General features: G+C 38.7%; 1 protein-coding gene across 1 annotated transcript in view; it reads left to right on the top strand.

The window, feature by feature from the left end:
- The window catches only part of MSH4 (mutS homolog 4), a gene marked incomplete at both ends in the record, with an annotated part of 85,863 nt that extends 59,465 nt beyond the window's left edge, over positions 1 to 26,398 (top strand). The window contains 5 exons of the mRNA XM_081086058.1: positions 1,385 to 1,503; positions 5,549 to 5,677; positions 17,882 to 18,056; positions 19,608 to 19,696; positions 26,204 to 26,398. Of these exons, the coding sequence (XP_080942184.1) occupies positions 1,385 to 1,503; positions 5,549 to 5,677; positions 17,882 to 18,056; positions 19,608 to 19,696; positions 26,204 to 26,398 (707 nt within the window). The remainder of the gene's footprint in view (positions 1 to 1,384; positions 1,504 to 5,548; positions 5,678 to 17,881; positions 18,057 to 19,607; positions 19,697 to 26,203) is intronic.
- Positions 26,399 to 27,297: the final 899 nt, after the last annotated feature.

Raw genomic sequence — 27,297 nt, 5'->3', positions numbered from 1 at the left:
CAGCCCCAGCCAGGTGTTTGCTGCTCCCTCTTCCCGGCCTCCCCACTGCCATCTTGCTCCCATTCCCTGACTGGGATGCCTGGCCCAATGAGGGTGGCCAAGGCCCTCATGGCCCGGGCGCTGCTGCTGCCAGGAAGCAGGGGCGCCTCTGCCCAGAAGGCCTCAGACCATACACCACTCCATCCTGGACCTGTGGGTGCCTCTGCACTGGGGGCCACAGCCTGCCCCCTCCCCCACCCCCTCCCCCACCCAAGGTCACCACCTCCTCCTGCGTGCAGCCCCACATTTCCTTTCCTTTTCCATTCCTGCATCTTTTTTTTGTTCCCTTTCTGTATTTCTGTTTCTCCTCTTGCCTGTCTGCATGCAGACCTGCCTTCCTCTCCCTCTCCTTTCTTATCCCCTCCTGTCTATCCTAGCCTACCCCGGGCCTTGCAGCTGCCTGAGCAGAGGGCGGGGACGCAGCCCGCAGATCCAATCATGATGTGAAGCTGTAATGGATAATTTGCATATTTCTCTATTATTAGTATAGTAATAGTAGAAGTAGTATCCTGACTTTTGCCTTCTTTTCCTACTACTTTTTATTTCTCGGAGGTGGATCCTATTCTCCATCCTTACCTTTGTTTTAAATCCTTAACTAATACTAGTATAGCTGTGTTTTTATTTACTCCCATTATTTCACCATCTTGTCTATGTAGAATTCTGTATACTTGATACTTTTCCCATTCAACTCTTTGTATGTTTTTATCTTCTTATGATTTCAGAATGCCTTTTATATGCCATTTCATAGTGAAGTAGTTGTATTAATCAGAATTGTTTTCAAAAGATGAACATTTTAGATTAGTTACCCTGATCACTTCTCAGGCAGAAATCATCTCGTAAATGAATATTCAACTTTTAAAAGAGGTATTTTGCTTTCATTCTGATTATGTGTATTTCTGTACACTTTTATTAACAGATATTTAAAAATATATTTTTCTATAATGATTTTATTAACTTTAGCTTTATAAGCATTTTCCTCAAATTTTCATACTTTGAATGTTCTTTATCATCTATTATTTAAAAATTTTATCACTTTTATAACAAACCTTTCTAATGTACTTGAGTATACACTATTTTATTTAAACTTCCAAATAACTTTGGACAATAGGTAGGGCAAATATTCTATTTTATATATGAAAAAGACTGGGAGAATTTAAGTGCTATCCAAGGTTATACAATAAATAACATAGCTGGGGCCATGTTTTCTAACTCCATATCCAGGGGTTTTTTCACCACATAATTCTTAGGTAGGCTAGTAAATAACCTGAGGTGATGGAAAGTACAAAATATTAGTACTTATATTTTACAAAAGTATTTCCGTTTATTTTTATCTTATATTTTACAGGATCATATGTTCCAGCAGAATATTCTTCCTTTAGAATTGCTGAACAGATTTTTACAAGAATCAGTACTGATGATGATATAGAAACAAATTCATCAACTTTTATGAAGGAAATGAAAGAGGTACCCAAACTAAACTTTTCTTATGTTAAAAAAATTGAATTCTGCTGCTAATAGTCAATGATCATGTAAGAAAGTATTCTTAAACTAAAACATGCAGATGTGCTTATACTACCCTGCAAGAGCCAGAGGGCAGTCAAAGACAACTTCCTAATTTCTCTCTTATGTGGAAATGGAAATTAATGTTTAATGATAAAATACAGTTTTAAAGAAAAAGCTAGTGTTATTGAATGATAAAAACGTGCATTCATGTTTTGCTATGGGAGATATGAATTACTTGTTCAGGAACAATTTGCTTAGTATCTATTCCTCTTAGGTTTAGTTTTAAAATAAAAGATCACTGTGTTTAAAAATAACCTATATTCTGTGCTCTTATAGAATTTTCACTTCCTGTAAAAAAGTATATATCATCACCTATTTCTTTTTTTAAAAATTATTTTAGCCAACTTTTATTTATATCAAAGTGCTATTGTTGAATAGCATAAATCATCAAATATTGCTAAAAGTAATTTTTACAAAACAGCAGCCCCTTCTGTTCACCTTCCTACCCCCATTATCCACCAAGCAACCAACTTTAATTTTATTAGCTATTTTCTCAGATTTTACTTTAAGTTAAATTAAATCTTTATTTTTCAGATTATTACAGTTGTTCCTCTGTTCCCCCTCTATAGCTCCCCTCCACCTGGTTCCCCTCCCACCCTCCGCCCTCCCCCCATCCCCCACTGTCCTACTTCATAGGTGCATGATTTTTGTCCAGTCTCTTCCCGCATCCCCCTCACCCCTTTCCCTCCCAAGAATAGTCAGTCAGTCCATTCCCTTTCAATGCCCCTGATTCTATTATAATCACCAGTTTATTCTGTTCATCAGATTATTTATTCACTTGATTTTCAGATTCGTTTGTTGATAGATGTGTATTTGTTGTTCATAATTTGTATCTTTACCTTTTTCTTCTTCTTCCTCTTCTTAAAGGATACCTTTCAGCATTTCATATAATACTGGTCTAGTGGTGATGAACCCCTGTAGCTTTTCCTTATCTGTGAAGCTCTTTATCTGACCTTCAGTTCTGAATGATAGCTTTGCTGGATAAAGTAATCTTGGTTGTAGGTTCTTGGTATTCATCACTTTGAATATTTCTTGCCATTCCCTTCTGGCCTGCAAGGTTTCTGTTGAGAAATCAGCTGACAGTCGTATGGGTACTCCCTTGTAGGTAATTGACTGTGTTTCTCTTGCTGCTTTTAAGATTCTTTCTTTGTCTTTTGCTCTTGGCATTTTAATTATGATGTGTCTTGGTGTGGTCCTCTTTGGATTCCTCTTGTTTGGGGTTCTCTGCGCTTCCTGGACTTGGAAGTCTATTTCTTTGACCAGGTAGGGGAAGTTTTCTGTCATTATTTCTTCAAATAGGTTTTCAATATCTTGCTCTCTCTCTTCTTCTGGCACCCGTATAATTTTGATGTTGGTACGCTTGAAGCTGTCCCAGAGGCTCCTTACACTGTCTTCGTATCTTTGGATTCTTTTTTCATTTTGCTTTTCCGGTTGGGTATTTTTTGCTTCTTCGTATTTCAAATCTTTGACTTGATTCTTGTGATCCTCTGGTCTGCTGTTGGGAGTCTGTATAATATTCTTTATTTCAGTCAGTGTATGCTTAATTTCTAGTTGGTCCTTTATCACAACATCGAGGGTCTCACTAGATTTCTTGAGGGTCTCATTAAGTTTATTGGCGGTTTCTAGAAAATTCTTGAAAAACCTTAAAAGTGTGTTTTTGAACTCTATATCCAGTAGTTTGCTTTCCTCCATTTCTGTCATTTGTGTCCTGTTTCTTTGTCTCGGCATTTTTTATGCTTCGCTGTGTCGATAGAGTGGCTTTCTGTGCTAAGTGTCCTATAGGGCCCAGTGGCTCAGCCTCCCCAATTACCTGAGGTAGACACTCTTGGTGCACCCCCTTGTGGGCTTTGTGCACAGTCTTGTTGTAGTTAAGCCTTGATTGTTGTAGGTAACACTGGGAGGGATTGACCTCCAGGCCAATTGGCTATGAGAATCAGCTGTTTCTGCAGTTGGAGAACTGGCTCCTGGATCTCTAAGGAGGTGCTAATCTAGCCTCTGCCTGAGGCTACTCAGCAGAAGCCAGCTGTGAAACAATGCAAGTTGCCCTGGGGCCTTGGGCCAGCTGAAGTTTGTTTAGTAATTTTCAGATTACAAAGGGCCGGGCCTTTCATATGCAAAAGCCTCAGTGCATGGCCTGGGCGGGGCGGGGTCCCAGGGGATCAACAGGGTGGAGCGAGCAGTTATGGCTGTTCTCAGTCCTGCCCTCAGAGGCCCCGGCAATCGCTGTGAGCACCTCTGAGAGAAAGCTGCCCTTGAGTTCCGATCGATGCCAGTCAGTTTCTCCTGGATGAATCTGGGTCCCCAGAGACTTGCCCGGAACTGGAGCTCAGAGCTTGAGACTCCGTCCCAATTGAAAAAGACAACCGGGTCCTCAGCCGCCAGCCCTCTCCTCATGCACCTCCACACCTTTGTATTTTATTTCCCCACTGCACCTCCTCTGAGTCTTGGTATGCTTTTCTCTTTCCTTCTAGTATTAGAATTTCCACTCAGCCAGCCTTCCTGTGGTTCTGGATGATGTCTGTTCCGTCTTTTAGTTGTATTTTTGAATTTGTTGTGGGAGGTAGCAACTTCCGGTGTTTACCTATGCTGCCATCTTGGTTTCTCTCACCTATTTCTTATCTGAGAAAATCTCAAGTAGGCTTGAAGGGCTAAAGCAGTGGTTGTCAACCTTGGCTGCACATTAGAATCACCTGGAAATCTTTCTAAAATCCTGATTTCTGGGCCTCATCCTCCGGAAATTCTGTTTCTTTGTTACTAATGTTGTGGCCCCACCCCATAACAAAGAAACAGAATTTCCGGAAGATGAGGCCCAGAAATCAGGATTGTAAAAAGATTCCCAGGTGATTCTAATATGCAGCCAAGGTTGACAACCACTGGGCTAAAGGAATGCAGTATAGCTCTTGGCCTACTTTTAATAGTTAGGAATTATTTAATCACTATACAGTTGGCTAAATTTCTGTAGACAGATATAATTATTGAATATCTATGGGGTAATACAGCAATGTATTAGGTGCTCCAAGTTACATTTTTATTATTTATTTTTTAATGGAATACATCACTTCTTATTTATTTTTAAATATATTCTTATTGATTTCAGAGAGGAAGAGAGAGATAGAAACATCAATGATGAGAGTGAATCATTGATCGGCTGCTTCCTGCACACCCCACACTGGGAGTGGAGCCCACATCCTGGGCATGTGCCCTGACCAGGATTCAAACTGTGACCTCCTGATTCATAGGTCAATGCTCAACTACTGAGCCTCACCAGCTGGGCTCAAGTTATATTTTTAAATAGGTCTAGCTCTCAAGAAGCTTAGTACTATAGCAAGGTAAAATGGCCATGAAGGTTACTATTGTGCTATTACATAACAAAGGTGGTATTCTGTTTTTTGAGAAGGAAGTTAATAATCTTCAGTGGAGAAGGAGCATATTTGTTAATTAAAGTCTTGATCTTTGTTGGGCATGAATTTAAATTTATTTGTTTAACCAGGAATCAATTGACTTGGATTGGATGCTTTTCCCAAAAATTTTCTTTCTATCTTTACAAGCTATAAAGAAGGTATAATTAGTTTGAGATATAGTTTTGAGTATTTTATGACAATTGATTAATCATTTGTGGAGAAGGAAATGACCATCTTTATGCTTTATTTAAACATTTAATTCATTGCTTTGCTTGTTCCATTGTATCTAAAACGTCAAATTTTTTAGATGCTGGTTATTTATTCTTTTGTCTATTTATTCTTTTTGACATATATGCTTATGTTTGTGTACACATAAGCTATGCTATTGGAGTTATTGGTTATGAGAGTTTTAGAACACAATATGTTAGTTTCTGCTCAGTTGAATTTCTCTATAAAAATATATTTCAGATGAACAAATAGACTGATTTTTTTCTATGATAGTTATAACTGGTTATAATGAATAATATTAAAATTATATTTTTCAGATAGCATATATTCTCCATAATGTTAATGACAAATCACTAATATTAATTGATGAACTTGGCAGAGGTACTAATACAGAAGAAGGTATTGGCATTTGTTATGCTGTTTGTGAATATCTGCTGAGCTTAAAGGTATTCTTCTCTATTTTAAGTATATTAGTTTTGAGCCCTTTTTTGATGTGTCCTTTACTTATCACGATTGGATTTTACAGGCACCTATAAATAGCTATTTAAACAATTTTAGATAATGAAAAGTACTATAGCATTTATAATTTTGTTTTTTTACTTCTGATGGAAGTAGGAATGGTTGGTACAATCAATAGTCATGATGTAGACAAGGAAAGGAGCAAATAAAAACCCACAAATAATGTTAAAACGAGTCACTTGCTAAACATGAATGCATTTCAGTAATTGTCTTCATGTGTAATAGCATTGACTGTGATGTCACAGCATGAAATAGAACCAGGCATTAGAGGTCACTTTATGGAAAATCTATTTACCTGACAGTCCATTCCTTTAAAGAAAATGTTTTTTTTTCCAAAAATCAAGTATATAAAACAAGCTATGACTTTTGCTCTATTATTAAGTTAACTCGGGGCCCGGTGCACGAAATTCGTGCACTGGGTGTGTGGGTGGGGGGAGTGTCCCTCAGCCCAGCCTGCCCCCTCTCACATACTGGGAGCCCTCAGGTGTTGACCTCCATCACCCTCCAATCGCAGGATTGGCCCCTTGCCCAGGCCTGACGCCTCTGCCAGAGGCGTCAGGCCTGGGCAGGGACCCTCATTTCCCCCATCACTGGTTCTGCCCCCAGCCCAGGCCTGATGCCTCTGGCCCAGGCGTCAGGCCTGGGCAAGGGACCCCCAGACCCCTCCGATTGCTGGCTCTGCCCCTTGCCCAGGCCTGATGCCTCGGCCAGAGGCGTAGACCCCCATCACCCTCCAATCGCCTGATCGGCCCCTTGCCCAGGCCTGACGCCTCCACCAGAGGTGTCAGGCTTGGACAGGGGACCCCCATCTCCCCCCAATCACTGGCTTTGACCCCCGCCCAGGCCTGAGGCCTCTGGCCCAGGAATCATGCCTGGGCAGGGGACCCCCATCTCCCTCTGATCGCTTGCTCCACCCCCCGCCCAAGCCTGACACCTCTGACCCAGGCTTCAGGCCTGGGCAAGGGGACCATCATATCCCCCCAATCCCTGGCTTCGCCCCCCACCCAGGCCTGATGCCTCGGCCAGAGGAGCTGACCCTCATCACCCTCCGATCACCAATCACCGGATCGGCCCCTTGACCAGGCCTGAGGCCTCCGGCAGAGGTGTCAGGCCTGGGCAGGGGACCCCCAGCTCCCCGCGGTTGCAGGCTCCGCCCCTGCCCAGGCCTAACGCCTCTGGCCTAGGCGTCTGGCCCAGGCAGCGGGGACCTGCAGTGGCAGCGGGGGGCGCCGCGATCGTGGGCTTCGCTTTAGGCCCAGGCAAGGGACCCCTAGCTCCTGGGACTGCCAGCTTCGACCGTGCCCAGCTCCCATCGCTGGCTCCACCCCTACTTCCTGCTATCACTGGCCAGGGCGGCAAAGGCGCCTGATTCTCCGATCATGGCTGGGGGGCAGGGCAAAGGCGGCCCTAGGGCCGCCTTTGCCCTGCCCCCCAGCTCTTAGCTCCCCCCTGGGTTTCCGATCACTGTCAGTGGTCGGAAACCCTGCTTTCCCTTCCTGCTTTCCCTTTCGCCTCCCTGCATTGTGCCTACATATGCAAATTAGCCGCCATCTTGTTGGCAGTTAACTGCCAATCTTAGTTGGCAGTTAACTGCCAATCTTAGTTGGCAGTTAATTTGCATATAGCCCTGATTAGCCAATGAAAATGGTATCGCCGTACGCCAATTACCATTTTTCTCTTTTATTAGTGTAGATTTGTGAAGTACCTTTTAGATCATCATTCAAATTATATCCAGATATGAAAAAACTTGAATAAAAATATTTTTCCATTTCTAAACTACCTCAAAAAAAATCCCAAAGATGGGAGTCCATAATGATTTATTATACCTTAATATACCTTAAATGAGATTTCATAATGATTTATTATATAGAATGAGAAAAATATTCTTTTATACTTAAAGTTATGTGATGAGTCAAAAGTAACATTGGATAACATATTGGTTCTAGGGTTTCTGGAATGGACTCTGTAATATGATTAATTAAGATACTCATGACTCTATTTCCAGGAGTAAATAAAGCACTGTTAATCCTGGCAATAGAAATATGCAAAATATCACCATTGGATACTCTTAATCACTTATGAGAAGCAAGGAACTGGGTGACTGTATATATGATACCTACTAATATTTTTTGCAAACTAAGGAGTCTAATGAGATTGGCTGGTTGCTCCTAATGTTTTTGGACAAAATGGGGAAAGAAAAGGAGGCAATCAGGAATTGAAATGCCTGCATAAATCTCTATATACATGACCTGAAAGCTTCTATTTGTGTCCTTAAGGGGCATGTGCCTCTTACCTCCTGTCTTACACCTCAGGACTGAGATTCTGAAAATACAACCGAGATCTCATCCCATAACTGGCTGAATTACAATGCAAGTTGAACTCTTAGCCATATGGTAGCAATTCTATTATTAAAGTGAGAACATTGGTTAGGAAGAAATGGGATCCTGAAAGTTGGAAGGGGGACATGTGGGAAGACTTTTTTTATTTTTTTTTTTTATTGCTTAAAGTATTACAAAGGGTATTACATATGTGACCATTTTATCCCCCCGCCCTAGACAGTCCCCCAGCCTCCCCTATCCCCCAGTGTCTTATGTCCATTGGTTATACTTATATGCATGCATACAAGTCCTTTAGTTGATCTCTTACCCCCCTACCTCCTGCCCCCCAACCCTCCCCGGCCTTCCCGCTGCAGTTTGACAGTCTGTTTGAGGCAGCTCTGCCTCTGTATCTATTATTGTTCAAAAGTTTATAATGTTCTCTATTATCCATGAATGAGTGAGATCATGTGGTATGTTTCCTTCATTGACTGGCTTATTTCACTTAGCATAATGCTCTCCAGTTCCATCCATGACGTTGCAAATGGTAAGAGTTCTTTCCTTTTTAGAGCAGCATAGTATTCCATCGTGTAGATGTACCACAGTTTTCTAATCCATTCATCTACTGATGGGCACTTAGGCTGTTTCCAGATCTTAGCTATGGTGAATTGTGCTGCTATGAACATAGGGGTGCATATATCTTTTCTGATTGGTGTTTCTGGTTTCTTGGGATATATTCCTAGAAGTGGGATCACAGGGTCAAATGGGAGTTCCATTTTCAGTTTTTTAAGGAAACTCCATACTGTCTTCCATAGTGGCTGCACCAGTCTGCATTCCCACCAGCAGTGCACAAGTGTTCCTTTTTCTCCACATCCTCTCCAGCACTTGTCGTTTGTTGATTTGTTGATGATAGCCATTCTGACAGGTGTGAGATGGTACCTCATTGTTGTTTTGATTTGCATCTCTCAGATGATTAGTGACTTTGAGCATGTTTTCATATGTCTCTTGGCTTTCTGAATATCCTCTTTTGAAAGGTGTCTATTTAGGTCCTTTGCCCATTTTTTGATTGGATTGTGTATCTTCCTTTTGTTAAGTTGTATGAGTTCCCTATAGATTTTGGAGATCAGGCCCTTATCTGATATGACATTGGCAAATATGTTTTCCCACACAGTGGGCTTTCTTGTTGTTTTGTTGATGGTTTCTTTTGCTGTGCAGAAGCTTTTTATTTTGATGTAGTCCCATTTGTTCATTTTCTCTTTAGTTTCAAGTGCCCTAGGAGCTGTATCAGTGAAGAAATTGCTTCGGCATATGTCTGAGATTTTGTTGCCTTTGGATTCTTCTAGAATTTTTATGGTTTCCCGTCGTACATTTAAGTCCTTTATCCATTTTGAGTTTATTTTTGTGTATGGTGTAAGTTGGTGGTCTAGTTTCATTTTCTTGCATATATCTGTCCAATTTTCCCAACACCATTTATTGAAGAGACTATCTTGGCTCCATTGTATGTTCTTGCCTCCTTTGTCAAATATTAATTGAGCATATTGGTTCGGGCCGATTTCTGGGCTCTCTATTCTATTCCATTGATCTATATGCCTATTCTTGTGCCAGTACCAGGCAGTTTTGAGAACAGTGGCTTTGTAATACAACTTGATATCTGGTATTGAGATCCCACCTACTTTGTTCTTTTTCAGGATTGCTGCAGCTATTCGGGGTCTTTTTTTATTCCAGATGAATTTTTGGAGAGTTCGTTCTAGATCTCTGAAGTATGCCGTTGGTATTTTAATGGGAAGTGCGTTGAATTTATAGATTGCTTTGGGTAGTATGGACATTTTAATGATGTTGATTCTACCAATCCATGAACACGGTATGTTCTTCCATGTGTTTATGTCTTCCTCTATATCTTTTTTCAACGTCCTGTAGTTTTCTGAGTAGAGGTCTTTTACCTCTTTAGTTAAGATTATTCCTAGGTAGCTTAATTTTTTTGGTGCGATGGTAAACGGGATTGTTTTTATAATCTCTCTTTCTGAAAGTTCACTATTGGTGTATAGAAATGCCTCAGATTTCTTGGGGTTAATTTTGTATCCTGCTACATTGCCAAATTCATGTATTAAGTCTAGTAGCTTTTTGATGGAGTCTCTAGGGTTTTGTATGTATAATATCATGTCGTCTGCAAATAAGGACAGTTTTACTTCCTCTTTTCCAATTTGGATGCCTTTTATTTCTTCTTCTTGCCGAATTGCAATGGCTAACACTTCCAGTACTATGTTGAACAGGAGTGGTGAGAGGGGGCATCCCTGTCTTGTTCCTGTTCTTAGGGGAAATGGTGTAAGTTTTTGTCCATTGAGTATGATGTTGGCTGTGGGCCTGTCATATATGGCTTTTATTATGTTGAGGTATGATCCTTCTACTCCCACCTTGCTGAGAGTTTTTATCAAAAATGGGTGTTGAATTTTGTCAAATGCTTTTTCTGCATCAATTGATATGACCATGTGGTTTTTTTCTTTCAATTTGTTTATGTGATGTATCACGTTTATTGATTTGTGGATATTGTACCATCCTTGCATCCCTGGGATAAATCCTACTTGGTCATGGTGTATGATCTTTCTGATGTACTGCTGGATCCGATTTGCTAAGATTTTGTTGAGGATTTTGGCATCTATGTTCATGAGGGATATTGGCCTGTAATTCTCTTTCATTGTGTTGTCTTTACCTGGTTTTGGTATTAGGGTGATGCTGGCTTCATAGAATGAGCTTGGAAGTGTTCCTTCCTCTTGAATTTTTTGTAGTAGTCTGAGGAGGATAGGTTTTAGTTCTTCCTTGAATGTTTGGTAAAACTCCCCTGTGAAGCCATCTGGTCCTGGGCTTTTGTTTGCTGGAAGCTTTTTGATGACTGCTTCAATTTCTTCCATAGTTATTGGCCTGTTGAGATTTTTAGATTCTTCCTGATTGAGTTTTGGAATGTTGTATTTTTCTAGGAATTTGTCCATTTCCTCCAGGTTGTCTAGTTTGCTGGAGTAGAGCTGTCCATAGTATTTTTTAACAATCATTTGTATTTCTGTGGGGTCTGTTGTTATTTCGCCTCTATCATTTCTGATTTTGTTTATTTGGGTCCTCTCTCTTTGCTTCTTGGTGAGTCTGGCTAGAGGTTTGTCAATCTTGTTTATCCTTTCGAAGAACCAGCTCTTGGTTTCATTGATTTTCTGTATTATTTTTTTGGTCTCTATGTTATTTATTTCTGCTCTAATCTTTATTATCTCCTTCCTTCTGCTCACTCTGGGGTTTTCTTGTTGCTCTCTTTCTAATTCTTTGAGTTGTAGGGTTAGCTGATTTACTACCATTTTTTCTTGTTTTTTGAGATAGGCCTGTAGAGCTATAAACTTCCCTCTCAGGACTGCTTTCATTGTGTCCCATAGGTTTTTGATTGTTGTGTTTTCATTGTCATTCGTTTCCAGGATGTTTTGAATTTCTTCTTTGATTTCATTGGTAACCCAATCAATATTTAATAGCATGCTATTCAGCTTCCAGGTGTTTGAGTATTTTGGGTTGTTTTTATTGCAGTTTATTTCTAATATTATGCCATCGTGGTCTGCGAAGACGCTTTTTATGATTTCAATCTTCTTGAATTTGGGGATACTTTGCTTGTGACCCAATATATGGTCTATTTTTGAATATGTGTCATGAGCACTTGAGTAGAATGTATATTCCGTGGCACTGGGGTGAAGTGTTCTGAAGATGTCTATTAAGTCCATCTGATCTAGTGAGTCATTTAGTATTGCTGTATCTTTGCTGATTGTTTGTCTAGAGGACTTATCCAGTGATGACAGTGGTGTATTAAAGTCCCCTACTATGATTGTATTGTTGTCGATCTCTCCTTTGATATCTTCCAGAAGATTTTTTATGTATTTGGGTGCTCCTGCATTGGGTGCATATATGTTTATCAGGGTTATATCTTCTTGTTGTATTGATCCTTTTAGTATTATGAAGTGGCCTTCCGTATCTCTTGTTATGGCCTTCACTTTGAGGTCTATTTTGTCCGATATAAGTATTGCTACCCCAGCTTTCTTTTCTTTTCCATTAGCCTGAAAGATATTTTTCCATCCCTTCACTTTCAGTCTGTGTGAGTCCTTTCTAATGAGGTGGGTCTCTTGTAGACAGCAAATGTATGGGTCATGATTTTTTATCCATTCAGCCACTCGATATCTTTTGGTTGGAGCATTTAGCCCGTTTACATTTAAAGTTATTATTGAAAGGTACTTGTTTGTAGCCATTTCTTTTTTTGTGTGTGTGGCTGTTTTCTTTCTGGGATTTTTATTTCTTCTTTTTACACCAGTCCCTTTAGCATTTCTTGCATTGCTGGCTTGGTGGTGATAAACTCCCTTTGCCTTTTTTTGTCTGTGAAGCTTCTTATTTCCCCTTCAATTTTGAATGATAGCCTTGCTGGATAGAGTATTCTTGGATTCAGTCCTTTGCTTTGCATCACTTTGTAAATTTCCGTCCATTCTCTTCTGGCCTGATGTGTTTCTGTTGAGAAATCATTTGATAATCTAATGGGAGATCCCTTGTATGTAACTTTCTGTCTCTCTCTTGCAGCCTGTAAGATTCTCTCTTTGTCCTGAATATTTGCCATGGTAATTATGATATGTCTTGGTGTGGGTCTTTTCGGGTTCACCTTGCTTGGGACTCTCTGGGCTTGTGTGACTTTTTTCTTCCCCACCTCAGGGAAGTTTTCTGATATTATTTCTTCCAATAGGTTTTCTAATCCTTGTTCCTCTTTCTGTTGTTCTGGCACCCCTATTATTCGTATGTTGTTTCGTTTCATGTTGTCCCAAAGCTCCCTTAGGCTCTCCTCCTGTCTTTTAATTTTTTTCTCCAACTGAAGTACAGTTTGGGTGTGTTTTGCTTCCCTGTCTTCTAATTCACTAATTCGGTCTTCCGCTTCTCCTAGTCTACTGTTGATACTTTCAATGGTGTTCTTTATTGCAGCTATATCGCACTTCATTTCTTCTTGGGTCTTACTTAAGTTGTTGATTTTTTCATCTGTTTCTTCTTGCTTCTTGGATAAGTTGTCGATTTTTTCCTCCATCCGGTGTATGCACTCTAGGACCCTTATTCTGAATTCTTTTTCTGTCATGTTGTATGCCTCTGTATCACTTAGCTGCTTTTCTGGTGAGTCCTCCTTTTCTTTCCTTTGGGGATTTCTTTGTCTACCCATGTTTGATCTCACTGACGTATATAGATATTGAGTCGTTCAGTGGCTGCTCCCTAGGTGGCAGTGGCTCCTCGGGCTGTGGTTGCTCCTTGGGCAGTTGTGGTAGCAGCTGCTCCTCTGTTGTTAGCGGGTCTTCTGATGGGTGCTGTTCACAGCTGTTGTGGCTCTTCTGGCTGGTGGAGGGAGGCTTCACCCACAGCAGCTGTTCCTCAGACAGAGCGCGTGGAGATCAGGAGGCCCCTGTTGCTTGGATCTGCTTTCTGTGGGGAGAAGCAGAGTTCCTCTGAGTTCACGTAGTCGCGCTGCTTGAGAGCCGTTGTTGCCGGGTTAGTAGCTGGTCTCTGGATGCCGGTGACAGTCACCCAAGATGGCACGGTCTCCGCGGCTGTGCCGGCGCACCTGGAGAGGTTTCAGCCTCAGCCTCTAACCGTTCCCTTTATCTAGGATTTCTCTGTCTTTCCTGGCTGCAGACTGTCTCAGCTGAATCTCCTCTGCTTATTCGGGCTGTATGCTACCCGTTTCCAGCTTCCCGTCCTTATCTGCTCCGGGACAAGGCACCGACACGTCTGTCTAAACCTCCGCCATTTTCTTCCTCCCATGTGGGAAGACTTTAATGAAGTTGGGAGCATTGAGCCTCTAAATTCTTTTTTAAAATATATTTTTATTGATTTCAGAAAGAGGAAGAGAGAGAGAGAGAGAAGAAACATCAATGATGAGAGAGAATCACAGATTGGCTGTCTCCTGCACGCCCCTACTGGGGATTGAATCCCAGCATGTGCCTGACTGGGAATTCATGGGTCGATGCTCAACCACTGACCACCACCAGCTGGACTGAACCTCTAGATTCTGATGAGTCTTTTTTGCCTGTGGAAGATGCCTCTCTACCATAAGTGGGAGTAGCTTTGCCACCCCATCTGTGCAGATTTGCTCTGCTTTGCCTGGAGAAACCGTAATGGCCTCCCCTGATGCAGTTGTTGTATAAGACAATGCTGATTTTCCTTAGGATCCATTTGTAGCAACCTTCATAATAGGATACAGGTCCTAGCAGGTCCCTAAGGGAAAAGTACAACTTATGGCTGATGAGGAGGGACACTATATTTCCAAAGAACTACTTGAGTTTTCTAATTTATACAGATAGAAATCTGGAAAACATGTCTGGAACTGGATATTAAGGATATGGTATAATGATAGAAAGAATATAAAGTTGGATCAGACTGAATTTATTAATAGGGACTTGCTAGGCAGAGTCCCTATTAATAAATGTTGCAACTTGGGATGTTTGGTTGGTTGATTGAAACATGAACCAAAATGTCGCCCATGGTGAGTTGGAAGTGTTGGATCTGCCTTGTTTTAATGTAGAGCTCTTGATATAAGAAATGTCTAAACCTGTAGAGAATTTTTATAAGGGTTTATTTTAGCCAAACTGACATGTGCTAGGGAGAAAGATCTCAAATGCTCTGGGTAATAGCAGTTTTAAAGATTCCTTTTTGCATTTTAAGAGGGAACATAAAGAAGATTACATGAAGGTGGGGAAAAAAGCAAGGTGAGGTTGGATTACAGAATAGTTAAAATTATATGATTTCTTGAGGGTTAATACTCTGATATTTCAGGGGTATTACTTGTTATATTTCAAAGGTGTGTTAACCTAGATGCACAGGAACAATTGACTGCTGGCTTAAAACCTTTTTACTAAAGGCAGTATAGGCCAGAGGTCTGACTACCCATCAGGACCTGCCCATTTAAGAATTTATGATCAGATGCCCTGTGTGGTTACTTTCCATCCATAGAATAAGTGTTTCAAAGGCTTAGGGAGATAAGAATGTTTTTGTAGATTTATTATTTAAGGCCCACTCACCCACCCTAGACAGGGCCAAAAGACATATCTTTCACCATGACTGGGAGAAATAAATTTGTGAGGAGAGCCCCGACATCCTTGAAGAGCTCTGATAGCTTTTCTCTATAGGCCAGTCCTTGCAGTGGAAAGTGTAGTTATTGAATTGGGAATCCTAAATACAAGGAAGTAATTGGATCTCAGGGTTGCAAGAGCCAATTGGTAGCATTCAACCACCAAAGGTAAGGTTGGTGTGGCTACCAAAACAGACAGTAGAGTCAAAGCAGCAATCAGAGTAAGTCTTGACTTGGGAAGATCTGTGACATTGGCTGGTTGATCATGGTGTCTCTAGAGGTGAAAGAGATAGGAAATTTATTAAATTGTTACTTAATCTGTATAAGCATAAAAGTTTTAGGTCACGTGAACAAAGGTCTATCGAATTATAAAAACAGAGTCAGGTGATCAATGGAGTTTTAGCTCTGGTCTATCTCATACTGGGCCCAGTGGGTTCCCAGCCCATCCTGTGGTTAGAGGAGGTGCAGAGGTGAAAGATGCAAAGGTGGTGATTTCCACCACATCTCCATTACACTCACATATTTGGTCTGAGCAGAAGACAGATGGATCTTGGAGAATGATAGTGAATTATCATAACCTTAACCATGTGGTGACTGTAATTGCAGCTGCTGTATCAGATGAGGTCTCACTGCTTGAGTAAATTAACGTATCCCCTGGTACCTGGGATGCAGCTAATTGGTCTAGCCCAGTGGTTGGCAAACTGCGGCTCGCGAGCCACATGTGGTTCTTTGGCCCCTTGAGTGTGGCTTTTCCACAAAATACTGACTTCTGCGCATGTGCCACGAAGTTTCAATCGCACTGTACGTGCGCGCCCACACGTGGTATTTTGTGGAAGAGCCACACTCAAGGAGCCAAAGAGCCGCATGTGGCTCGCGAGCCGCAGTTTGCCGACCGCGGGTCTAGCCAATGTTTTTTCCTCTATATCTGTCAATCAAGACCACCAGAAACAGATTGCTTTCAGCTGGCAATGTCAACAATATACCTCCAACTTGAGGGGTATATCAGCTCTCTAACTCTATGTCATAATTTAGTTTGCAAGGACTTTGATCACTTTAACCTGCCACAAGATATTACACTGGTCCATTACATTGATTACATTATGATAATTGGATCTAGTAAGCAAGAAGTAGCAACTACTCTAGATTTATTGTTAAGACATCTGTGTGTCAAATGTGGGAAATAAATCTGACAAAAGTACAGGGGCCTTCTATCTCAGTGAAATTTCTGATCACTGATTCTAGGGATCCAGTGTGTAGGGCATATGTTATGATATTCCCATGTTGAGGTGAAGTATAAGTTGTTACATCTGGCCCCTCCAACTCTTGTTATATCTGGCCCCACCACCTTCCATAGTTGATATCCATTTGCCAGTCAAATATTTTATCTTAATGTCTTAATATTGTAATTTTCCACTAATAACCTATTTAGTTGCTCACTGGTAATGTCTTAAACTTAATCAACTATTCAAATTTCTATCTGCTTTAGTAACTCTGGGTAAGAAACCATGTGCTGGTCATAAGTCACTTGAATTACCTCCATCAAAATCAACTTAGAGGAAAAAAAAGTTTCCTGGGGCCCCACATTACAGCTCCTGATTGAGAATTTCAGGGGGATAAGCACCAAGAATGTGCATCTTTAACAAGCTCCCCAGATGATTACTAAAGTTTGAGAATCATTGTCCTAAACAATTTTCTCAAAAACTTAAAAGCTTTGCCTAGCCAATGTAGCTCAGTTGTTGAGTATCGATCTATGAACCAGGAGGTCACAGTTGGATTCCTGATCAGGGCATATGCCTGGGTTGCATATGCCCGGGTTCAATTTCCAACGTGTGTGTGTGTGGGGGGGGGGGCAGGGGGGGGCGGGGGGGCGGGCATGAAGGACGCAGCCAATCAATGATTCTCTCTCATCATTGATGTTTCTATCTCTCCCTCTCCCTTCCTCTCTGAAATCAATAAAAATATATTTTTTAAAAAACCACTTAAGCCCTAACCCATTTGGCTCAGTGGATAGAGCATCAGCCTGCGGACTGAAGGGTCCCAGGTTCGATTCCGGTCAGGGGCATGTACCTTAGTTGCAGGCACATCCCCAGTAGGAGGTGTGCAGGAGGCAGCTTATCGATGTTTCTCTCTCGTCGATGTGTCTAATTCTCTATCCCTCTCTCTTCCTCTCTGTAAAAAAATCAATAAAAAATATTTTTTTAAAAAAACAAAACAAAAAACACTTAAAAGCTTTGCAATTTCAAATACCTAAGACTATCCATTGATTTCATTGTTCACAAACTATTTATATGGAGGGAAGATACTTTTAAAGTAGTTTTTTTTTTTTTTAAAGTTGAGGGAAATACTGATTTTGTTTATGGATTACTTCTCTAATAAATGATTACCAAAGTTAATAGCTTTATTTCTGATAAACTTTACCTTTTCAATATCTTTAGACTCTTCTTTTAGGATTTCATTTTTGGATTTGTTTTCTTTCCCATAATGTAACATAATTGTGTATGTATAAACATAATAAACATGTTCTTCCTTGAATATAAATTTTTGAAACATTTAAAAATGAATTGACCGTGTTAGACTTAAAGTTATTAGTTTCATTCTTACTTTTCTGCTAAGCTACTTGAAAAACAGAGCTAAATTTTATGTTAAAGTTGTTAAAATAGAATTTTCTTATTCATTAAAAGTATTAAAAATTCATTATATTCTAGGCATTCACACTGTTTGCCACACATTTCTTGGAATTATGCCATATAGATGCCATGTATCCTAATGTAGAAAACATGCATTTTGAAGTTCAACATGTAAAGAATACCTCAAGAAATAAAGAAGCAATTTTGTATACGTACAAACTCTCTAAGGGATTCACAGAAGAAAAAAATTATGGTAATACATAAAGAAAGTTTATCTATATACTGAAACTCTATATGTTCTTCTTCTCCCCTTTACTTGGCTGTCAATCTAAGTAACTTTCCCTCTCAATCTTTTGAGTGCTTATATGCTCTAAAACTGGTTTATATGTCAAACTTCTATTTTATATGTTCATTTTAAAACTTATATTAACCAGTAACTGTAGAATTATAACACATGAAGGCCCCACAAGTATTAGTGTCTATCCTTAGGAAAATGTACTTTAGTTTATATTTGCAAGTTATATAATGAATTGAAAATTATGTGTTTCTTACACTCTTTCAGTAACAGGGTTCTTTTTCTGTGTTCTTCAGAGTCTGAACTCTGAACTTGATAATTAAATCTAAAGTCTTAAAATGGTGTATATTACCAAAGCATATGATATTCATAAACTTGATTACATATTTTCCCTCTACATTATTTTTGACATGTGTGAAATCTCATGGATTCAGAGAATTTTCAATTGACCTATACATAAAACATTCCAAAAATTATTTTAGCTGTAAATGTGACCCTTGTAAGAGGGGAAAAAAGCATTTTTTTATTTATTTTTTTTTACCATTTGAAATAGGAAATCAAATGGATAGCTTAATTTGTATCATATGTTTAATCTTTATAAGCCTCAACTTTATTAAATGGGATAATTTTCCACCTATGTGGGCTTGTGAAGATTAAATGAATTATCAAATATGAACTAGTATAGTGCCTAGCAATTATTAACTTCTAAGTAAATATTATATGCTTCTATTGCCTCTAAAAAATAAATACAATAAATTTTTAGCATACAGTAGAAAGCATATATTGCATCCTATATAATAAAGAGCTAATTAGACTGGGCAGCAGAACAACTTTCTGGGATGACCTTTGACCAGTGGGGGGGCGGGGGGAGCGGGGCCATGAGGCAGCTGGACCGATGTGGTAGCCAGGGCTGCTGTGAGGGCCAAGGTGGCAGCCGGGGCTGCGAGGGCTGAGACCCTTGCATGAATTTCTGTGCGTCAGGCCTCTAGTTTATACAGTTAAATTAAGGTCTGAGAGCATGAGACTACTAGTTGGTACTTTGAATTTGCATGAAGAGTAATCACCTACCATTCTATATTCTGAGAAATTCCTCTCTCATTGATCTGCTAGCTAGAGGAACATTCAGCTGTATGGTGATCTCTGTGACTAAACATTCTCTTCCCTTGTAAAACTTATATATACTTGGACCTTCCGTTACCAACTACATTTGTAGCTGGTCAATGTTATTACTATTTTTCAATTTTCTAATTGCCTCTTTTCCTTTGCTAACATGTTTTCCTATATCACAGAAATATCTTCAGAGATTTTATCTAATATGTCTTGCATATGTATTTAAATATAATAATATGGAAAGTTGAACTTTGGAAAACTTAATTTTGAGAATTGTCTAGTAGTTCAGAAATGTATATGAATGGAATTTTAAATATCTGAGAAAGATTAATACTGGTTAAAAGAAACCTAATGACACTAGCAAGAATAATATTGAAGCCCCATTGCTTATAATTTTAGGATTAAAAGCTGCAGAGGTGTCATCACTCCCACCATCAATTGTCTTGGATGCCAAAGAAATCACAACTCAAATTACCAGACAAATTTTGGTAAGAAACTTTTTAGCAATAAGAATTGTTTTTCAAATTTAAGGATACTTCTAGTGTATATGTTTATAATGGCCTTGGATTTAAGTATATAATAATTAAAATATTTAAAAGAATCCTCTTTACTTCTCAAAACATTTTGGGTTTTGTTCATTATAGCCTTTTCCTTTATTTTATTTTTTAAATTAAATCTTTATTGTTCAGATTAGTACAGTTGTTCCTCTTTTTCCCCCCCATAGCTCCCCTCCACCCGGTTCCCACCCCACCGTCTGCCCTTACCCCCCTCCCCCACTGTCCTCATCCATAGGTGCACGATTTTTGTCCAGTCTCTTCCCGCACTCCCCACACCCCTTTCCCCCCCGAGAATAGTCAGTCCACTCCCTTTCAATGCCCCTGATTCTATTATATTCACCAGTTTATTCTGTCCATCAGATTATTTATTCACTTGATTGTTAGATTCACTTGTTGATAGATGTGTATTTGTTGTTCATAATTTGTATCTTTACCTTTTTCTTCTTCCTCCTCTTCTTAAAGGATACCTTTCAACATTTCATATAATATTGGTTTGGTGGTGATGAACTCCTTTAGCTTTTTCTTATCTGTGAAGCTCTTTCTCTGACCTTCAATTCTGAATTATAGCTTTGCTGGATAAAGTAATCTTGGTTGTAGGTTCTTGCTATTCATCACTTTGAATATTTCTTGCCACTCCCTTCTGGCCTGTAAGGTTTCTGTTGAGAAATCAGCTGACAGTCGTATGGGTACTCCCTTGTAGGTAATTGACTGTTTTTCTCTTGCTGCTTTTAAGATTTTCTCTTTGTCTTTTGCTCTTGGCATTTTAATTATGATGTGTCTTGGTGTGGTCCTCTTTGGATTCCTTTTGTTTGGGGTTCTCTGCGCTTCCTGGACTTTAAGTCTATTTCTTTGACCAGGTAGGGGAAGTTTTCTGTCATCGTTTCTTCAAATAGGTTTTCAATATCTTGCTCTCTCTCTTCTTCTGGTACCCCCATAATTCAGATGTTGGTACGCTTGAAGTTGTCCCAGAGGCTCCTTACACTATCCAGGCTAGAGGGAGAAACGCGCGCAGTAGGAACTAGAGCCTCAGAGAAAGACTGCCCCCCAAAATCCGTGGCTGTTGGGATCAGTGTAGCCCTTGAATGTGGAAGGGGGTCCACAGGGCTGCTGGCAGAAGGGGATTCTAGATATTAACCCACAGCTGGATTGGACCCAGAAAGGCAGCCTGAAGTACTGTGCCAGCTGTGCAGGGTGGCGCACAGAGTCATGCACAGAGCCAGAGTAGAGAGGCCTTTTATCCCAGGATATTAAGACAGAAACATTGCCACCCAGGGGCTGTAGCAGAAATTGTAAACACAACTAAAAAAAGACTGAGAACCAAAGAGAGCAGAGAGATCCGCCTGCTTGAAAATATGGTGTGGCTTACGACACCAGGGAACTTCAATACTGTGCTGAATACCTGCAAGGAAAAAGATGTGCCAAGCAGAACAGTGGAGGAAGTGAACCAACCACCTTCACTACCTCACATTTTTATTTTTTATCTTTTACTTAAGAAACACATTTTTTTCTCTCACTCGATTTTACCTTATTTTTATTATATTTTTATTTTTAACTATTAGTATTAATACTATTATTTTACCCTTTTTAAAAAGTTTTATTTCATGTTATTTTTTATTTTATTTTATTTTGTTTTAGGATTAGTGTTATGCATTGTATTTTGATTTTCCATTTAGCATTATTTTACTCTATCTCAATTTTTCCTTTATGCCAACACTCTCTTTATCACTTTTCCCCTTTTTTTGTCCTGTTTCTCTTACCCTGTTCCTGCTTTAGTTTTTCTCTATCCTTTCTTTTTACTCCCTGTTAAAAATTGATCTTACTCACTAATTTCCTCTCCCCTGCTCCAAACCCATACACACTTCTCTCTTCACTTTCTTCACTATCTAAATTCTTTTTCTTTTTTTTCCTTTTTCTTTCTTTCTGTCTTGTTGTTGTTTGTTTGATTATTGGTTAGTTTTTTTTGTGTGTTTTTTGGCTTCTGGTTTTCCTCTCCTCACTTGTTCTCTTCTTCTACTAATAGCTTAACTATTTCCAATCACCAACTCAGGCCTATCTACTCTCTATCCTCCTTTTCCAATAGTAAGCAAATACATAGATAGATAGATTAAAGAAGGAGGAAAATTTTATATATATAAAATATATATATATAAATTTTCTTTTATATATATATTTCAACATATATATGTTTTTTCTTTTCTTGTATTTAGTTTTTAACTTTTCTTCTTATACAGCCATTCTCTTTCTAACTCCTCTATACTGAATTGTGAGTATTTCCCCATTTAATCAATTTTTTGACCTTACCTCCTGGAAATAAGCTCTTCCTCCTCAGATTCATCTGGGTGTTGGTTGTTTGCATTTTTTGGATTAGTTGTTTTATTGGCATTTTCCCTCATATACATATTTTTTTCGTTTCTTTTTTTTTTCTCTTTTCTCTTACATTTTTTCTTTTTCTCAATATCATTTTTGCACTCATCTCTATTCCCTAATTCTCTTTTCTCTGGTGGTCACCTTTATTTAGGGGTATTAGTATTGTGAAAACATTTGTTTGGTGCCCTGGGCGTTGTGTCTCGTTGTGTTGTATTTTGTGCCTTTAAGTCAATGCAGGAGAGAGAGAGCTACATAACCAGAAACCCTGAGAGGAGCGATCATAGGGGGACAAAAAAACAGCCCACATAAGAAAGAAAAGGAGGCATCACCAGAAAAGGAAGTAAGTGAAATAGAGGCAAGCAATATGTCAGAGAAAGAATTCAGAGAAATGGTCAAAAGGTCACTGAAAAGGATGGAAGACAAATTAAACAATATATGTAAAAACCAAGAGGAAATGAAGAAGAACCAAGAAGAAATGAAGAATGACATTACTGCAATAAAGAACTCAATAGAAAGCATCAACAGTAGACTAGAAGAAGCAGAGGACTGCATCAGTGAGCTAGAAGGCAAGGTAGGAAAAAATACCCAAGCAGAGCAGCATCTAGAAAAAAAACTTAAAAAACAGGAGGAGAGCCTAAGGGAACTTTGAGCCAACATGCACCAAAACAACATTTGCATAATAGGGGTGCCAGAAGGAGAGGAAATTGAGCAAGGTATAGAAAACCTGTTTGAAAAAGTAATGACAGAAAACTTCCCTGATATCTGGAAACAAAAACTCACACAAGTCCAAGAAGCTCACAGAGTCCCAAACAAGATGAACCCCAAAAGATCAACTTCAAGAAACATTATAATTAAATTGGCAAACACCAACAACAAAGTAAGAATCTTAAAGGCTGCCAGAGAGAGACAGAAAGTTACCTACAAAGGATCTCCTATCAGTCTATTGACTGACTTCTCAACACAAACACATCAGGCCGGAGGGAATGGAATGAAATATACGAAGTCATGCAAAGGAATGATCTGAATCCAAGAATGCTGTACCAAGCAAGGCTATCAATCAAAATTGAGGGTGAAATCAGGAGCTTCATAGACTAAAAAGGACTAAGGGAGTTTATTACCACCAAACTATCAATGCAAGAAATGCTAAAGGGCCCTAACTGGTTTGGCTCAGTGGATAGAGTGTCAGCCTGCAGACTCAAGGGTCCCAGGTTCGATTCTGGTCAAGGGCATGTACCTTGGTTGTGGGCACATCCCCAGTGGGGAGTGTGCAGGAGGCAGCTGAATCGATGTTTCTCTCTCATCAATGTTTCTAACTCTTTATCCCTCTCCCTTTGTCTCTGTAAAAAAATCAATAAAATATATTTTTAAAAAAAAGAAATGCTAAAGGGTCAGCTGTAAAAAGAACAAATAGGAAGGGGAGAAGGAACACAGGCATAAAGAATAAAAATGGCGACAAACAAGTACCTATGACTAATAACTTTAAATGTAAATGGATTAAATGCCCCAATAAAAAGACATAGGGTAGCTGAGTGGATAAGAAACCATGATCCATATATCTGCTGTCTACAGGAAACCCACCTCAGAACAAAGGACTCACACAGACTGATAGTGAAGGGATGGAAAAAGGTTTTTCAAGTGAATGGAAATGGAAAAAAGCTGGGGTAGTATTTCTTATATCCGACAAATTAGACCTCAAAGTGAAGGCCATAACAAGAGATAAGGAAGGCCACTTCATAATACGAAAGGGAGTAATTCAACAAGAAGATACAACTCTGATAAACATATATGCACCCCATACAGGAGCACCCAAATACATAAAAAAACTTCAGGACGATATCAAGGGAGAGATTGACAGTCATAGTAAGGGACTTTAATACCTCACTAACACCACTGGAAAAATCATCTAAACAAAAACTTAGCAGAGAAACATCAATCCTAAATGACTCACTAGATCAGATGGAATTAATTGACATCTTCAGAACATTCCACCCCAAAGCCACGGAATATGCATTCTTCTCAAGTGCACATGGGTCATTTTCAAAGATAGACCACATATTGGGGAACAGGCAAAGTCTCTTCAAATTCAAGAAGATAGAAATCATATCAAGCATCTTCTCAGATCACAATGGCATAAAACTAAATATCAACTGTAATAAAAACAATAAAAAAATCAAACACCTGGAGGCTGAATAGCATGCTTTAAAACAATGATTGGGTTACCAAAGAGATCAAAGAAGAAATAAAAAGCATCATGGCAACAAATGACAATGAAAGCGCAACAATCCAAAATCTATGGTTCACAGTGAAAGCAGTCTTCAGAGAGAAGTTCATAGCTGTACAGGCCTACCTCAAAAAACAAGAAACAATGGCAATAAATTATCTAACCCTACAACTCAAAGAGTTAGAAAAAGAGCAACAAGAAAAGCCCAGCGTAAGCAGAAGGAAGGAAATAATAAAGATCAGTGCTTACTACCCCAGCCTTACACAATATTACTTAACTATATAACCTACATTTCTGCCATATTTAATTGTCATTTTGTTGTTCTGACCTGATTGTATAACTAACTTCCTTCCTTCCCTTCTTCCTTCCTGCCTTTCTCTCTCCTCTCTCTCTCTCTCTCTCTCTCTCTCTCTCTCTCTCTCTCTCTCATTTATAAATATTTTAAAGTTAAATTTATTGATTTATTGGGTTGACATTGGGTAATAAGATTATATAACTGTACCATGCTTTTAATGTGTCTTCTCTAGGTGTTTCCTTTGTCCAGAATATCCTTCCTTCTAAGCTTTTCTTGTCTATCAAGATTGATTCCAAATACCCTATCATATTCACACTTTTCTTTATCTGAGCTCTTCTTCGTTTGAGCATTTTGTATTCTCTAATGGGACTCATCATAATTACATCATTAGTTGCTTATAAATATGTCTTTTACATTATAAGACTGATCTTGAGTTCATTATCATATCAGGTAGACATTTTTGTATCTCCTATAGGTATACTAGTAAATACAAGGTATGGGGCTCAGAATATAGATAACAATGGATATTCAATAACTTTTTGTTATTTAAGTAATAAACTGATAGTTGATCAATGTATTAAATAGGTACATGGGTAAATATATGATAATCTTATTCTACTCACAAAATCATTTTTATTTTTCCTATAGTGAAAGTAGAATAATATCTGGAATTGCTTGCTATTAGGAAAGAGTTGAGGGATTTTATTTCCCTTAGTAAAAAGAAACTCACTAAGACTTTGCATACACAGTTAACATTGAAAATGCTGGTTCCCCTATCTAGGTCAGGCAAGAAGTGAATGAAGAATTTTCTAGCTGTACCTCCAACCCTGAAGTATTATTCAAGGACTGAATATATAAAGATCTTACAAAGAATTTGAAAATTGCCATTATAAACATTATTTCTTGGGTATCCTTAAGTAGTTTGTTGAAAATCAAGGCATAATTTTAAGTAGCTAATTATGTTGCTTATTTTTAAATTGTAATTTGCCTTTCAGGCAGTATTTTCTCTTAGGCTCTAGCAGTTTCTATGTATGAACTCTCTTGAGGGACAAGCAGTTTATTGATGACCCATTCTTTCCACCAGCTTATCTGTTGGGGGATTAATATAGGAGATAGCAGAGTGGTACTCTTGGGTGACAATTGAAATTATGAATACTGAATAGCAATGAGCAGTGCTCTTTTTCCATACCTTTTTAATGAGAAAGTGTTTGTAGAACATAACTCTGGTGGATTTTCTATTGTTTTCTGGTATTGTGTTGAGATAGTTGACCTACTTAGCAGATTTTTCTTTTAATTGAAAAGTGATTTTCAAGGTTATAAGAATCTGTAATAAAGTTGTAAATACTCTTGAGAACTTTTATTCTCCAAAAGAATATATCTTTATTTCTTCTCATATATTCTTGCTAGTTGGATGGAATTGATTTAGCTGAAGGGATTTGCTAACCCATGAATTCTATATTTCTATTAAAAGATATAGAAAATTACTAAAATTTTAATATTAGAATCATGGTAGTCATATTTTAAATTATATATATATGTATTTTTTCAATGATAGCAATATCAAAGAAGTACTCCTGAGATGGAGAGACAGAGAGCGGTGTACCATCTAGCTACTAGGCTAGTTCAAACTGCTCGAAACTCTCGGTTGGATCCAGACAGTTTACGAACATATTTAAGTAATCTCAAAAAGAAGTACGAAGCAGAGTTTCCCAAGGCTGAGCAAGTTTCAGGAAGGACTGAAGAAGAATAACAATTCACATCTTACAGAATTCATTTTTCCCAAGAGCAAAAGAAGATATTTTTATAATTTTATATTTTAGTTGACAATTACTTTATATTAACCTTAGAATTATCATTCTCTATGTATTCTGTTTAAGAAAATATTTGTTATTTTTACCTAACAATGCGAACAGTTTAAAGGATTGATTTTAGGGGGCAAAAGTATGAGATGATACTTTTTTTTTCATTTATGAAAACTTACATTATTATTTTAAGTTTATTGGTAAAGTTATGGTTTAAGATGTTATTATAAATATCTTAGTTTAAAAAAACAAGTTTCTTTTTATGTCTGGAAACTTATGTGAGTTTTTTACACTCTACTCTAAAATAATAATACCTTATGTCTCAATAAATTTTTACTTAGTATCCAAAATTCTAACACTAGATGCTTCTGAAATTAGTTAGAATGATATTGGGAATTTTAAAGTATTCTTTTTGATATTCAGTATAGTTTATATTTGTGAAAATAAACACATAGGTCTGTGTAATGCAGGGAGTGTTTCCCAATAGCCAGGTGTGCCATTTTGTACTCACCAACCTCTCTTCTTTTTTATATTTTCATTTTTGGCCATTTTAGGTGAGTTAACCAAGGCTGCAGAAAAGTAATATCAATTTCTTTTTTAAAAAAAATATTTTATTGATTTTTTACAGAGAGGAAGGGAGAGGGATCAAGTGTTAGAAACATCGATGAGAGCGAAACATTGATCAGCTGCCTCCTGCACACCTCCTACTAGGGATGTGCCCGCAACCTAGGTACACACCTTTGACTGGAATCGAACCTAGGACCTTTCAGTCCACAGGCCAACGCTCTATCCACTGAGCCAAACCGGTTAGGACATAATATAAATTACTTTACCTCATTTCTTGCTT

Source organism: Myotis nattereri, assembly GCF_964212035.1.
Source record: "Myotis nattereri genome assembly, chromosome: 3".
Taxonomy (NCBI): Eukaryota; Metazoa; Chordata; class Mammalia; order Chiroptera; family Vespertilionidae; genus Myotis; species Myotis nattereri.
This window is presented reverse-complemented; position numbering and strand designations above follow the sequence as displayed.